At 36.3% G+C, this 15,919-nt stretch overlaps 1 protein-coding gene across 1 annotated transcript; it reads right to left on the bottom strand.

The window, feature by feature from the left end:
• Positions 1 to 8,495: 8,495 nt before the first annotated feature.
• On the bottom strand, positions 8,496 to 13,480 carry LOC121727005 (leucine-rich melanocyte differentiation-associated protein-like). The gene is made up of 6 exons (XM_042114671.1): positions 13,428 to 13,480; positions 13,167 to 13,252; positions 12,497 to 12,638; positions 11,559 to 11,698; positions 10,846 to 11,042; positions 8,496 to 8,666 (listed from the first exon to the last, which is right to left on the bottom strand). Exons 1-6 carry the CDS (start codon positions 13,446 to 13,448, stop codon positions 8,587 to 8,589), a joined length of 666 nt encoding a protein of 221 aa, XP_041970605.1. The 5' UTR covers positions 13,449 to 13,480; the 3' UTR covers positions 8,496 to 8,586.
• Positions 13,481 to 15,919: the final 2,439 nt, after the last annotated feature.

Below are 15,919 nucleotides of genomic sequence, written 5' to 3'. Positions count from 1 at the left end.
TAAATCTTTATTAGGGGTTAACTGTAATCATTACTTACTTAGTACCTAGCACTTTCATTCTGTTGTTATCTACAGGGTGTAACAAAATGATAATACTTTGGGGGATGTATGTGTCCCTTATAAGGAGACTAGCTGTTGCCCGCGACTTCGTCCGCGTGGACTTCAGTTTATAGCGCGCGATGTCAACAAAATTGGTGTCAAAAGCTTTTATAAAAAAACCCTGGTACCCCTTAAATCAATACAGCTGTGCAGTGTGCAAACAATAAGTACTTCATTTTTGTATGTTAAACTTTATATATTATGCCAAATTTTAAAGCTTATTTAGCCCCCCAATTACACAACTTTACCCATAAACTATTTATCATTGATAGGTTTAGCCCCAATTTCACCAACGTCTGTTAGTGTTAACAGCTTGTTAAAATATCCTGTCTTCTCTTTCATTCATATGAAAAACAAAACAGCTAACGTGATACTAATTCGAGCATTAACTTTAACAGTCGTTGGTGAAATTTGGTCTTAAGGTTACGTCACTGCCTGCACAGATAAAGTACTGAGTTATTTAATACCGTAGAATAGATATAACAATCGAAAAAAATCGAGACTTAAATGTAAGATGATACCACCTCTTATAGAAAGACTTTTGAGCAACCGTCAGCGCGATGTAGAAGACGCACGGCGCCATCTATTTTGAATTTTTTGAACAAATTTACGACCCTTACAACCCTTTTTTCCAGTAAAAAAGTAGCCTATGTCCTTTCTCAGGCTTTAGACTATCAGTATACAAAATTTCATTACAATCGGTTCGGTAGTTTTGGCGTTTGGCGTGAAAGCGAGACTGACAGACAGACAGACAGACAGAGATACTTTCGCATTCATAATATTAGTACAGATTATGTGCACACTGCACAGCTGTTTTTGGGTATTTTGATTAATTAAGGGCCGCGCTACACCGGAATTGCAGCGGCGAGGCGAGCACTTTCAGCGCTGCCATTCCGGTGTAGCGCGGCCCTAAGAGGGGTACCACTTACCAGGGTTTTAAAAAGTTTTTAAATTTGACACAAATTTTGTTGACACCGCGCGCTATAAACTAAAGTCCACGCGGACGAAGTCGCGGGCAACAGCTAGTTATGAATAAAAACAATAATATAATATAATAAAGTAGGTATGATTAGTTCTGTTATAATAATGAAGTAAAAAATAAAGCGCCATCTGTTTTCATATATTAGAATTAAAATGTTGATTGCATTGATATATTTTCTGGATGGAATATAGGCCAACACAACACACTCGAACTCCTTAGAAATGCAGTAGGAGTTCTATAAGATAAGATAGATTGATTATTATTATAGCAAGTGATAATATTATTAAACATAATATTCTAACGTATTAAAAACTATAAACAAAAACATAATAACTAATAAGTATGATTAGTTCTATGTTCCAACGAAGTAAAAAAAAAGCGCCATCTGTTGAATCGTATTAGAACTAAAATGTTCATTGCATCGCGTCGATATATTTCTGGATTTTTTATAATATTATACATAAAATATATTTAAGATTTTTGAAATATTATTTTAATACACATCCAAGACCCAGGAACATTGAAAACTTTTTGTTCCGCCTGCGGGACTCGAACCCAGGACCCCCGGGATGAGCGCTGGCCACGCGCAATGCGAAGTAATTTTCATCGATATTTTCATGGAAATAAGATATTTTCCCACATCAAAATGTAGCCTATGTCCTTTCTCAGACTCTAGAATAACTGTGTACAAAATTTCATTGCAATCGGTTCAGTAGTTTTGGCGTGAAAGCGAGACAGACAGACAGACAGACAGACAGACAGACAGACAGACAGAGATACTTTCGCATTTATAATATTAGTATAGATAAAGTTATGAAAGTAACAGCGCTGAAAGACCATTTTTTTTTGGATTTGTATGGGCAAGCGCCCCAGAGCGCGTCATGAATTTTTCCATACAAGCTTAAAAGAAATTGCTCTTTCTGCGGAACAACTTTCACAGACAACTCTAAGTATATAGGGGAGTCATACATACCCTAAAGTATTATCACTTAGTTTTGTTACACCTTGTATACGTCTCACAAGGCACCACACAACGTCATAGTCAATTTGGTCACATGGTAAGTTCTCAAAGAAATTGTGTTACAAACAGACAATTTAGATATAATAATTTATTATAATTTATATCCCACCAAAAACATACCTTTTAAAATAGGGCCAAGTTCCTATTGGCTAATTATACGCCTTAAAAATCCAATCCAATGACAAGTTGCATCTAGGCTTTAGCACTTCAACATCGATCATAATCATCATCATCAACAGCCTGATCCTTAGTCCACACCGCTCTTTTTTCTATACAAACGTTGTCCCCTGTTTCCTCCCTGGATAATGCTAGTAGAGTTATAATTTTTTTCCTGAATATCTACATTCTACGGTCACTAATACAATGTCCCTATGTTTTCTTTTTTTATAATGTAATTATTAAATAAGATATGAACGTTCAAAAACCCAAAAAAGGCCAGATTTTCCGCTGTGTTCAAACATCCAGAAAACAGTTTTGGCTTGATTATACAAAAAAAAAAAAAAACACAGGAACACAGCTCAAGCCTTTCTTTAATCGTTAATGAAAAAAGTACTTATATCGGTTAAGTTTTGGAGAAGGAATCAGGGGACAACGAATCGTTGATTTTCTGCAGTTGTCTCTATCGCGTTCTGCGGTATAGGCTTGAGGTAAGGGAGACAGCTATAGAAATTACACGTCCTTTTTTTTTAATTTCTCTAGCCCCTGGTGTATCCTCTTAATACCTCTGATTTGAACTTGGCAGGTTGATTTAATACATCATCGTAATCACATAAATACCAAATACTTTAATTACTTATACAATTAATCAAGAGCTACGTATAGCATGAAAACCTGCTAAGTTCAAATTAAGAAGTATTAAGGATCAGGCTGTTGATGATGATTGATTATTATGGTCGATTTTAAAGTGCTAGACGCAACTTGGCATTAGATTGGATTTCTACTCTTTTTTAGGGCGTATAATTAGCCAATAGGAACTTGGCCCTATTTTTAACACGTATGTTTTTGGTGGGATTTCAATCCTTTTTTTCGAGAAATCGTACCTATTGTTTGTGCCACGCCCGCATAAAAAGTCGAATTCGATTCAATTCGAAGAAACAATAGTAAAACAACAAAATGTGATTAGTAAATACACTAATTGGTTCAAAAGATTAACCTTAATTAGGACAGTTAATTTAATAGTTCATAGTTAGTAATAGTTTTAGGCAATGGAAGTAAGAAAAACCAGTTGCCACGCAATAATTTTGGACAACCTATGCAATAATATGCAAATGTCGCAGTCGACTGGTTAAAACAGCCATTTAATGGCTGTTTTATTTAATAAAACAGCTAGCTCTTTGACTGAACAACGCCATTCAATCACACGGCTGAACGTCGTTTAGACGACTTGTTGACTACAACGTTCAACACTACAGCAAGATGACGCTTAGCCAACTGGTTAAATAGTAAATTAACTAAGGTGACCATTAGTGTGGTATTATTACACAAGCGCAATGATAACAAGCAGATTAATAATTGTATTGTAAGCTGTAACACATTTTGAACACGATTGCAATAAATACCTTGGTGATGCATTTCATAATCCCGTCATTTTTTCTCGAATATTAGTTTAAATTTTGATTCACTCGTATGTGCCCCCTAATTTCTGTCTCTTTAATAATACTTATAACGTATATTTACGAAAAATATCTTAATAAAACTACAAAACACAGGTTAGTTGACGCCATATTATTGTAAACAAAACGCACCTAGCGCCGCGGTGGTGAGCGCTGCGGGGCTGAAATGGTCGCTTTGGAGAATCATAATATATTGAATATCATAATATGATTCATTTTTAAACTTCATTTTACGTGCAATTCATATAGTGATTCGCTTCGATTAATGATTGGTCGCCGCGCGCGAGAGACCAATCATTGATGTAAGCGAATCACTATATGAATTGCACGCAAAGTGGAGTTTAAAGGTAATTCGCTTCGATTAATGATTGGTCTCCGCGCGCGAGCGCCGCGCGAGAGACCAATCATTAATCTAAGTGAATCACTATATGAATTGCAAGCAAAGTGGAGTTTAAAAATTAATCATATTATGATTAATTATATGATTCTCCAAAGCGACTATTTTAGCCCCGCAGAACTAATTCAATCAAACGGCGGCTTTTGAATCAGTTGTAGTGTTGAACGTTTTGAGCGGATTAAATATTCAATTAAAAAGCTAGACGTGTGATTGAATGGCGTTGTTCAGTCAAAGGGCTAGCTGTTTGATTGAACGGCTATTTGAACCAGTTGGCTGCGACACAAACACAGACACACATTATATTTTCTCTTACTAATCTTTGTAGAGAAGTTTGACATCTAATTAGAAAAAAAAGTTAGCAAAAGTATTGACATTAAAAAAAACTACAACATTTTATTTAGTTTATTTAAATCGAGTGTAACAAAAGTATATTACAATGATTAATATTTCATATAAGTATTATATTGTACTCTTACTATTAACAATTAAGATCCAGTCCACACGGCGCGTCCCAAAATATTTGCGTTGCGATTGCGACGACGTAACGCAAATATTTTGACGCATAGCCGGCCAGACGGGTGCTGCGCCATCGCAGCGTTATTACGAAGCAGTCTTAACGTCAACACCCATCCCGCTTCGTCTCGGTGGCTGCTGTCCCTCATGTGTGCGTTGCTGCGACGATGCAGCGCGCCGTGTGAATATCATGGTTATTTGTATGTAAACGCAACGGCAGCGCTGCGTCGACGCAACGCTGACACAACGCGCCGTGTGGACTGGCTCTGAATCTTAAATATTTCGTTATAATATTATTCAGAAACGCACGGTGTACCATTGTACAAGACCGTCATAACAAACCGTTCTCATACTACTCAATACCTGTTTCTAGCGTCTTAAATAGCCTGTATAGTACACAATGGCCCACCATCGTGGGCATATTATGCGAACACAATCATAAAAGCATACATAAATACTTTTAGGAGACTAACATATTCGAGAACTCGTCATTTCTGGAAATATTTTAGACGTGGGAGAGCCATGCTTCGGCACGAATGAGCCGGCTCGACCGGATAAATACCACGTTCTCACAGAAAACCGGCGTGAAACCGCGCTTGCGCTGTGTTTCGCCGAGTGAGTGAGTTTACCGGAGGCCCAATCCCCTAACCCCTACCCTATTCCCTTCACTACCCTCAACTATTCCCTTCCCTTCCCTTCCCTACCCTCCCCTATTACCCTATTCCCTCTTAAAAGGTCGGCAACGCACTTGCAGCTCTTCTGATGCTGCGAGTGTCCATGGGCGACGGAAGTTGCTTTCCATCAGGTGACCCGTTTGCTCGTTTGTCCCCTTATTTCATAAAAAAAAAAATGCGGGTTTGAAGTCGGTTAAAAATACGACGGCAGCGATGGACAAACGGCCTTACACTTTAAGGACCACATACAAACAAAGTCTACAGTCTACACTCTATACACAGTTAGACAGCACAGTTTATGTGGCGAGTTTACGGAGACTTAACTTTTTTGTTGAATTAAAGATCGTACTTATATGTAGAGAATCAACTGAGTTCGAACGTAAAAATTAACGAATTTATAAGTTCGAATTTAGTTGATTCTCAAATATCAACATAATATCATAAGTACCATCAGAGAAGTTGATTCATAGGCAGATGGCGGACCTACGTAAATTGGTCGCGTTGTGTTAAACCCATCTGACAGATCACAGGTTTCACTGAATTGACATAATCCGACCAAACGTAGTAGGTCCGTCAACTGCCTATAAATAAATTTCTTCGATGGTACAATATTTTATAAAAGCATCCCAATAATAATCTTGAGCAAAATCTAACACAGGCCTCAGTCATTCTTAGGGCCAACCCACACGTACACAACAACACCACGTCGCAACGACAAAATGCTCGAGCAATGGTTACGTGTGAATGGTGTCGCTGCAGCTTTTTGCAGTTGCGTTGTGGTACCGACAAAATGTCGACGTGGTTGCGTTGTCGCCAGTAGTTGCGATGTGGTTACGTCGTGTGGAAACATAGTTCGACTCCGGCTTTTATAACGGGAACACGTGTTGACCAAACTCATGAAATTCAAAGAGGAAACTTTGTTATTGTTATCCTTGCGAAAGCGCGGGCGGCGTGCGCGCACTGTCGTTGCATCGACGCAACGTTGTGTTTGCGATGTGGTCGGTATCACACAAGTGGTCGACAATGACTGCAAAATGTGGTACGTGTGAATAGTCCTTATTCATTTACAATACGAAATATACGCTCGACCACGTGGTGTGGTTGTGGTACGTGTAGGTTGGCACTCATAACTACTAAAATAACGTCCAAATGTGGTACACCGTGGGTCAGGGATTATACAATGTTACATATTATAATATTATGATGTTTCTAAAATGTATTTACAATTAAAAATATAGTTATGGCACCAACGTTTCTATTACTTCTAATATGCATACATCTAAATGTATAATATAAAATTGTAATAATAATAATCAATAATCGTTTCTGTCATCATCCTCATAAATTACAGGGGTACAGAAAACATTTACGGACGTTCCCAATATTTGATCTATCTCTGGTTTTGCCCTACTAGAGATAGGAATACCTCACATTACGGCCGTTCCCAATATTTGATCTATCTCTGGTTTTGCCTTACTAGAGATAGGAATAGCTCACAATTGACATAAAATATATGTCTCTAATGTCTAATGTGAGCTATTCCTATCTCTAGTAGGGCAAAACCAGAGATAGATCAAATATTGGGAATGGCCGTTAGACAATAAAGACATATTATATTTTATGTCAATTCAATGTTAGCTGCTATCGGTTGTATGTCGAACCAGAGATAGATTGAATATTGGGAACGGCCATAAAACAATAATTAATAGAGATAGCAATGAAGAGTTTTTTTTAGAAATCAAAAGGTAAAAAACCTGTCGTTTTGTTTTTATAATATATTCCATTCTTTCCTGTGTTTCCATTCTTTCGCCGAATTTTTTACATATACTACTACACTCATGTTAAGCCTGCTTATTGCTCAAATTAGCAATGTCAGGAATTATAAGTCTCGGCCTAAGGGGCGGCAGGATATCCTAAGACCTAGGGGACGGCAGCGTCTTAGCTTAGATTTTTAACATGGGGCGGCCCGCGGCGGAAATAAAGTGACCTACACTCATAAAAATAGAAATTCGGCACTGAAAATAAAGATATTACTGATTACTTATGGAATTTTTACATAGATGCCTTCCTTAACATTAAAACTTGGTACAAGCTCAAAAGATGGTCATTCAAAAAGTTGGCCTTTTGGTATAAAATATGTACTAATGTACATGTCGCAGCCGACTGGTTTAAATAGCCGTTCAATCAAACAGCTAGCCCTTTGACTGAACAACGCCATTCAATCACACGTCTAGCTTTAATATTGAATATTTTAGTCGCTCAAAACGTTCAACACTACAGCTGATTCAAAATCCGCCGTCTTATTGAAGTAGTTCAGCACGCACCGCTGCGGCGCTAGGTGCGTTTTATTTACAATATGGCGTCAACTAGCAGGTGTTTGATGGTGTTTGTGGTTGTTTTTCGGAAAGAAAGTAGTTATTACGGGATTATGAAATGGACGCAGCCCCCACCGAAAGGGGGGTTCGGGGGGCATAGCCCCCCGTCAAAACAAAAACAAACACAATCGTCAATCCAGAAAGTTTAAAAGTTGGTTAGGTTAGGTTAGAACTTAGACCACAACACAGAGGGAGCCGAGCGAGCTCAGCGAGCGTGCTACGGCAGCAGCCGGCGACCGTCGCCAAATAAAAGGGGGGCTCGGGGGGCATAGCCCCCCGCCAAAACAAATACAAACACAATCCAGAAAGTCCAAAAGTAGGTTAGGTTAGAACTGTGACTGTGCTGCGGCAGCAGCCGGCGACCGTCACAAAACACGCCTCAGAATTTTTATTTTTACTTATTGCATTAAACTTTTGGTCACCCCTTTAAAACTTAATCCGAGAATAATCTTTCAAAAAAATACAAAAAGTTTTCCTATTCTCCCAAATTACATATTAAGCTAATGGTCGCCCTAGTTAATTTGCCATTAAACCTGTTGGCTAAGCGTCGTCTAGCTGTAGTGTTGAACAAGTCGGCTAAACGACGTATAGCCGTGTGATTGAATGGCGTTGTTCAGTCAAAGGGCTAGCTGTTTGATTGAACGGCTATTTAAGCCAGTCGGCTGCGACATACATATACATTTTTCCTATTACTTATATCACCATTATCTGGTCTTTCATTAATATGTTTACTGTTTAGTATGTATTTGCGATATATTGATATACTTACTTATATTTATTCAAGCCTCAAGGAAAATATCCGTGCGAGTCCCTATCGTCAAATTATTTTTATTTTTGTTCATTTCCTATAATATAAATGTTTATTGATATAATATGTACAAAATTAACCTGAAACGGTCACTAACCGTCGTATCACAAATCACTGTTGAGGATAAATCGATTTCCTTCCGAATGTTTCCCTGTGTATTTGTAGTTGCATTTTCCATAGGCACCTGAAAATAACAACAAAAATAATAATGAACAACGATAGTGCATTACGCACCTTGGGCAAGAAAATAAGAAATGTAATTGTAGTGTAATTGTTAGCCGAGGTCAACAAACATGTGATCTGAGGCTTTCTTATTTACTGCACATGGTGCGTATACTATTTTTCTCCTCCGGCAACATCGGTAAGCACAGCGGGATGAAAGTTGACGTTTTCCGCCCGGAGGTGAGAAAAATATGTACCAACACGCAAGACAAAAATGTTGGTGCTTATAGTCTATTTGTACTTATGAACACGAAAAGTTTATTAGTTTTATCTGAATGTAATTAAACATTAATTAGTTATTGGAGTAATAAATCGGTCAAGTGCGAGTCGGACTCGCCTACTAAGGGTTCCGTACCGTTATAGGGCAAAAACAGGACCAGAATTGTGTTGTTTGTATGGGAGCCCCTTTAATATTATTTTTTATTAACTATTAAAGTACAATAATTATAATTGAGAATTTTGTGAATATTTCAAATACCTACCTGTAGTCACGTTAGTTGTTTGGGAGCCCCCTTAAAAATAATTGTATTTTGTTTTGGGCATATTTTGTTTTTATAGCGTCAACAGAAATACACAATCTGTGAAAATTATTTGAGATACAGCCTAGAGACAGTAAGATAGACGGACATACATCGAAGACTAAATAGGGTCCCATTTTTACCCTATGGGAACGAAACCCTAAAAACCAAATCATCTTTATCCTGAGTCAAAAAATACCTTACTTATTACATATTCATATTCTCACCATCACAGTGATTAGTATACATTACAATTAGTGTTATGTGATACAGAGCTATGAGTAATTTAACATTATAATAGGTCAGTTAACTTAAGGACGCTATCACATTTTTTCATAAATATCAGCGATTATCAGGTACCATTTAAAAGAATTAGTTGAGTGAGTTGAGTCACACTGCGAGGACATTTTGGTTTCAAATGAAAGATAAAATATTCATCTCCACGTATACACCATAATTTAACATATTAAATTATGGTGTAGACGTGTAAAATAACCGCAAAAGATTTAAAAAATGGGGTCTGATTAGGTACCAGTATAGCTAAATACACTGAACTAAGGAAAATAAATACTTATAATACAAAAAAATTTTTGCTTATTTAGTCCGTAGTTTAGTCCCCTGTACGAATTGCTAAATATTTTATATAAAAATATCTTCATACATATTGCCCTATCAAGAACGCGACGAGCGTCGTAACCGTCACTGTACAAGGCGCGCTGATATTAATGTTATTTTCATGTCTCTAACGTTATCGACGTTAGAGACATGAAAATAACATTAATATTCGTACTGACAGACCTGCAAATTTTTATGTGATAGCGTAAGGACGCGAGAAGAAGGAAAGTGTACTCTTAACTCAGATGTGTTTTGGTGCTGTTATAGTTTATCTTATCACGCATAAAACGAATACGGTCTATATTTAAATGCGGTGTTGACAATGCGTCACGGCAGAATCATTAAAAAAACAATGAAGTAAAGCTGAGTTTTAAGGTAAGTTTGTAAATATATTAAGGGACTGGTATAGTGAATCATCGGCCAAGTGCGAGTCGGACTCGCGCACCAAAGGTTCCGTACCATTATAGAGCAAAATTAGACCAAAAATTGTGTTTTTTGTAAGGGAGCCCCCCTTAATTTTTTAATTTATTTTAATATTATTATTAAATATTAATTTACACATATAACTTAGGACTATTGATATAGAGCAAAAAAAGCCAAAAAAATGACGTTTGTTGTATGGGAGCCCTCCTTAAATATTAATTTTATCTTATTTTTAGTATTTGTTGTTATAGCGGCAACAGATATCATCTGTATAAATTTCAACTCTCTAGCTATTACCGTTATTGAGTTAAAGCCTGGAGACATACTGACGGACAGACAGACAGACGGACAGATGGACAGATGGACAGACGGACAGATGGACAGATGGACAGATGGATGGGTGGATGGGTACGGAACCCTAAAAAGAGGCAATGCACGGTCATTCAACCAATCACATTATGGTCATGTCAAACCCTGTCCCCTGATGACAGATCACAACTAACATAGTCTTGACATAGCCAAATAATGTAGGTTTGCCATCTGACTATGTATCAATTGTTCTGATTGTATAATTATGTATGGTACCTTTATGTTTGCCCAAGGAGGCGAAGTCGACGGGCAAAGGTCTGGCGGAGGGCCTGGGCTCATGATGCTGCTCCTCCACACGCGGCCGACGCACGCTCATGAATGCGCCTCGCGAGTTCGCCTCCACATGCTCCGACAGCTTCACACACCGAGAGTCCAAAAATCGCAGCTGCTTCAAATTGTACAGGACAAAGTATCTGAAATTATAGGTTGTTATTCCAATTACTTGTTTAGTTTTAGTCAGTTATTCATGAATGCTCTATAAGTAGCAATAGTTATTTCTGTATCTTTGCTTTGTCGAAGTAGTAGTAGTATGCAGTCACAGCCTGAAAATTTGGGGGTCATATGCATGGGCGTACCGAGGGGGGGGGGCATGGGGGGGAGGCAGTGGCCCCCCCCTGGATCATGTTGACGTCCCTATTAAGTATATATATCTAGTACTTTTATGTATAAAAATTAAAAATAAGGAAAACGAATTTTTGCCATTTGTTTGCAATAGAATATTTTTATAATAAAAATTTTTTTTTTTTTATTCTTTATAAACACCTAGCTTATGAAAAATCTGATTTGCCCCCCCAAGGGCCCAGATGGAAAAGTCATATTTTTAGTAAGCATCCCTTTTTTTTCTTACTTAATAAGGTCCTTAAGGAAATGATAACCATTTTAATATTTTTTCTCAAAGACGGAAGAGCTTACACTTTGTGTCTATTTACCTGTATCTCTGATAATCTGATGCATCTTTTTCTAAGTCTGACAGTTGATCAGGACAAGCTTTGTTACCCAACAAACTTAGGTATGTAAGTGCTGGATACTTGTCTTGTAACTTACTAATGAGGCTTTCTAAGTCTGTAATCTGAAATATAATAGTTTTCAGTAATTATAATAATTATATTCTATGTTATAGAGCCCCTTAGACTGCAGACTTTTAGTCGGCCGATAGTTTGATCGAAAGCTTAATCAGTATGAAGATATATGAAGGTACACTAATCGATTTGTATCGGCCTATAATAATGTACTGAAACACCAATTTGGTCCAACTATCGGTCGACTAAAAGTCTGTAGTCTGCGGGGGCTCTAAATGTCATTATTTTAAAAGAAGTTTATTTTAAATATTACGGTGTTTTATTACACATAATACACACTCCTAAAAGTATTCCGGAAGTTATATTATACAGTATAAGAAGAAAACAAAAATCAGCCAAGTGCAAGTTGGACTCACGCACAAAGGGTTGCATATCATTAAAGAGCAAAAATAGGTACAAATGTGTTTTTTTTATGGGAGCCCCCTTGTTTATTTTATTTAAATTTAATTATCAGTTATTAAAGTATAAACACAACTGAGTATTTTGTCAACATTTCAAGTGCCTACCTATTGCCATTATTCAAATCGAGCAAAAAATTACAAAAAAATTATGTTTGTTGTATGCGACTTGCGAGCCCCCCTTAAATATTTAATTTATTTTGTTTTTAGTAATTATTGTTATAGCGGCGACAGATACACACATTCTATGAAAATTTCAGAAATCTAGCTATAGCGGTTCTTGAAATACAGCCTGGAGACAGACTGACAGACAGACAGACATCATCTTTTTAAATATAAAATCTAGCCTGAAAGGTTTCAGAATTTCTGTTCCTAATTACTTTTGCTTACCTCATTATTATTAAGTGAAAGAGTTTTCAGACGAGGCAAGGAAGGGAATGTAATGTTGTCACCTAAGTTATTATTGTCTAAAATAAGTTCTTCCAGTTTAGGAAAGTTCTCCAATCCTTTTAATGTCTCCAAGTTGTTGTAACTGAAATGATACAATTTTATTCCATCAACATAATTTGTCTAAAATCTTATTTACCTTTTTTTGTTTAATCTTAAACTTAAGAAGTTATTTATAATAAAATCAAATAAATAGTTCATCTATACTTATATATAAAAATGGATTTCCAATTATGTTAGTAACGCTAAAACTCGAAAACGGCTGAACGGATTAGGCTAATTTTAGTCTCAAACATTCATAGAAGTCCAGGGAAGGTTTTAAAGTGACACAAAGTTCACAGGGACAGTTAGTATTTTAAAATAATGTTTGATTATAAGAGTTCTTTCGTAAGGCCTGAAAATATATTACTGGAATATACAGAAACAAGAAATGAGATGATGTTAATACATGTTTACATTACAATTATGTTTTATGACCTTATAAATACCTATATCATCTAGGTCACTTATCTACTGAGACAAGTAATTATTATTGTCAACCATCAGCATAATCGTGTTGCAATGATTAAATATAAATTATATCATATGGACATATGGAATGTTTATAAATTACCTTAAATCTAAATATCGCGTAGTTTCACCGTACATTCTGCAAAATCCTGATGGAATTTTTGTACACTCTTGCCCACAGTAACTCAACTGAAAACAAACATGATACGTTACAATAAATACACTTGAGTATTATGCACACAGATTACTATTTTTTTTACGTCCGTGATTACTAGTATATATTTATTATGCATTTATGTGTATTAATTAATCCATGTGTGTAAACATTAACTTTAAATTGATAATAATAAACTTGTCCACTTACAAAGCCCGATTTCGAGTCCATAATCGTTATTTTTTATTAATATAAGTGCAATTTAAATTCGAGTATTTTTACATAAATGATGGAGAAGTTTTTAGTTTAAATAAATAAAATAAAATATTGAAACAGTATGTACAACTAGGTACTTTCGCAAGTGATCACAGATTAGGTACTGCAAAGTGCAAAGAGAATGTCAATTCACAAATCACAATTGTCAATTGTCATGTATACTACGTAACAGGGTTGCCAGATCAAAGACCGATCAAATCGCCACTTCGCGATAAAAAGATAGCCCAAAGTAGCCCAATAAAAAAGAAACACGGTAATTAAACGTAATGTCAATAAAACGTATGAATAATATTATATGCTACTGTTCTATTACATTAGAGTTATGTATTTACATGTAATTTTATCAATATTTTGAGACTTGCTTCGTTTTATTCAAGAAGCTTATATAATATAACATAAGATTCTTGGTTTAATTGGATACTTGTAAATTTGCATTAGTGGTAACGAGTTGTTTTTATTTTTTGGGGTTTTTTTCCCAACTATAAAAGTGACATTTAGCAATGAAAATCTATAATTCATAGTATTTATTTTAAAATTATGTATTTACAAATAAAAAATGTTTTATGCATATTAATCGTCATCTGCTGCAAAACGTTGGATGGTGTCGAGCAAATTACGATCCAACATATCTACTCAGTATATATATGTACTAGCTGTTGCCCGCGACTTCGTCCGCGTGGACTTCAGTTTATAGCGCGCGATGTCAACAAAATTGGTGTCAAAAGCTTTTATAAAAAAAAGCCTGGTACCCCTTAAATCAAAACAGCTGTGCAGTGTGCACATAATATTTCATTTTTTTTAATTAAACTTTATAATATATTATGCCAAATTTTAAAGCTTATTTAGCCCTCCAATTACACAACTTTACCCATAAACTATTTATCATTGATAGGTTTAAGGTTACGTCACTGTATATATAATATAATATAAAGTACTGACTTATTAAATAATGTAAAAAAGAAATAACAATCGAAAAAAATCGAAACTCAAATTCACGATGATACCACCTCTTATAGAAAGATGTTGGGCAAGCGTTAGCGCGATGTAAGAGACGTAAGGCGCCATCTAGTATGAATTTTTGGAACTAACTTAATTTGAACAAATTTTCGTATAATTTCACCCTCTTACAACCCTTTTTTCCAGTAAAAAAGTAGCCTATGTCCTTTCTTAGGCTTTAGACTATCTGTATACAAAATTTCATTACAATCGGTTCGGTAGTTTTGGCGTGAAAGCGAGACAGACAGACAGACAGACAGAGATACTTTCGCATTTATAATATTAGTATAGATTATCTATGATATCTACTGCCTCTCTCTCACAGAACACTAACACTCCTACCGGAGCTCTCTCTGCTCCTGAACAGAATGATATTCAACAGCCACCCACGCGGCGAACCACAGATTATGAGTGAAAGTGGCCGCGCATAGACAACGCATCGCTGCGTTCGTTGATATTATGGCCGCGTTCACGAAAATACAATAGTAGGCAGTAGCCCAATAGGCGATAAGTAAAAAACCGTGTCGCCCAACAGGCGATAAGTCGCCATTCCAAATTTTTTGTAGCCGCGCAGGACCGCAAAATAGCCCAATTGGCTACTTGTCGCCCAATCTGGCAACCCTGCTACGTAACAAGAGGTCGGACTAAGAAGAAAAAAAATTAACATTTATTATTTTTTTAAATTGAAACTAAAGTTAAAATTTTTAAGTGCAAAACCTTCCACTCTAAACATACCAAAAACTAAAAAAAAAAGAAATGACCTCAAATAAATGTTTTATTTCAATAAAAATTATTGTATATAGCTAAATAAACACAAAACAATAAAACAGATTTAATCCACAAGGCTTAGGCAACAAATCCGTCCGCTGCGTACGCTCCGATTCCGATCCAGTGGACGCGCATCTTTATACATACCCACATAGGTATTATTACTTTGTTTTGTTACACCCTGTACATACGACAGCTGAAATCTATCGCGTGGGCTCAGGCCAGCTGTATACCACCTCACTTGATCAGAGGATTTTCCCTTAGTGGCCGCACCTCTCATAACCCCATACCTTCCTTCTCCTCCTCCTTTTTATTTTATTTTTATATAATGGCACTTCGGCTATAACCATGGCCAGTGTCGAGTATAATATTATGGCGGGAAAACAATATTCTTTATACAATTTTTTCTATATTATCGTCAGGTCAGTCAGGTCTAAAGTCTAGTCAAAGTCTAAGTATAAAGTCAATACAGTCAAGAAGTCAAGTCGGTCGATTCAGTAAAGTGGTAGGACGCTTTACTGGAACTTTTGATGGAGTTTTGGAGGGAACACAAAAGAGCACGTTTTTGGTTATTACATCACTCTCCTACACTTGTGCACGATAACGAATATTTAATGGTTAATATCCTACCAATATTACACATTAAAAACCCAGATAACACA

This window comes from Aricia agestis, chromosome 5 (genome assembly GCF_905147365.1).
Source record: "Aricia agestis chromosome 5, ilAriAges1.1, whole genome shotgun sequence".
NCBI classification, from domain to species: domain Eukaryota; kingdom Metazoa; phylum Arthropoda; class Insecta; order Lepidoptera; family Lycaenidae; genus Aricia; species Aricia agestis.
The sequence above is the reverse complement of the archived record's forward strand: the minus strand, read 5'-3'. Positions and strand labels throughout refer to the sequence as shown.

What these genes read in the sequence shown, in the direction of transcription:
- LOC121727005 (XM_042114671.1), bottom strand. Translation starts at nt 13,448, where the DNA reads ATGGACTCGAAATCGGGCTTT. An exon ending in TGGACTCGAAATCGGGCTTT is followed by an intron (nt 13,253 to 13,427) that starts GTAAGTGGACAA and finishes GTTTGTTTTCAG; the next exon opens with TTGAGTTACTGTGGGCAAGA. An exon ending in TTTCACTTAATAATAATGAG is followed by an intron (nt 11,699 to 12,496) that starts GTAAGCAAAAGT and finishes ATTATATTTCAG; the next exon opens with ATTACAGACTTAGAAAGCCT.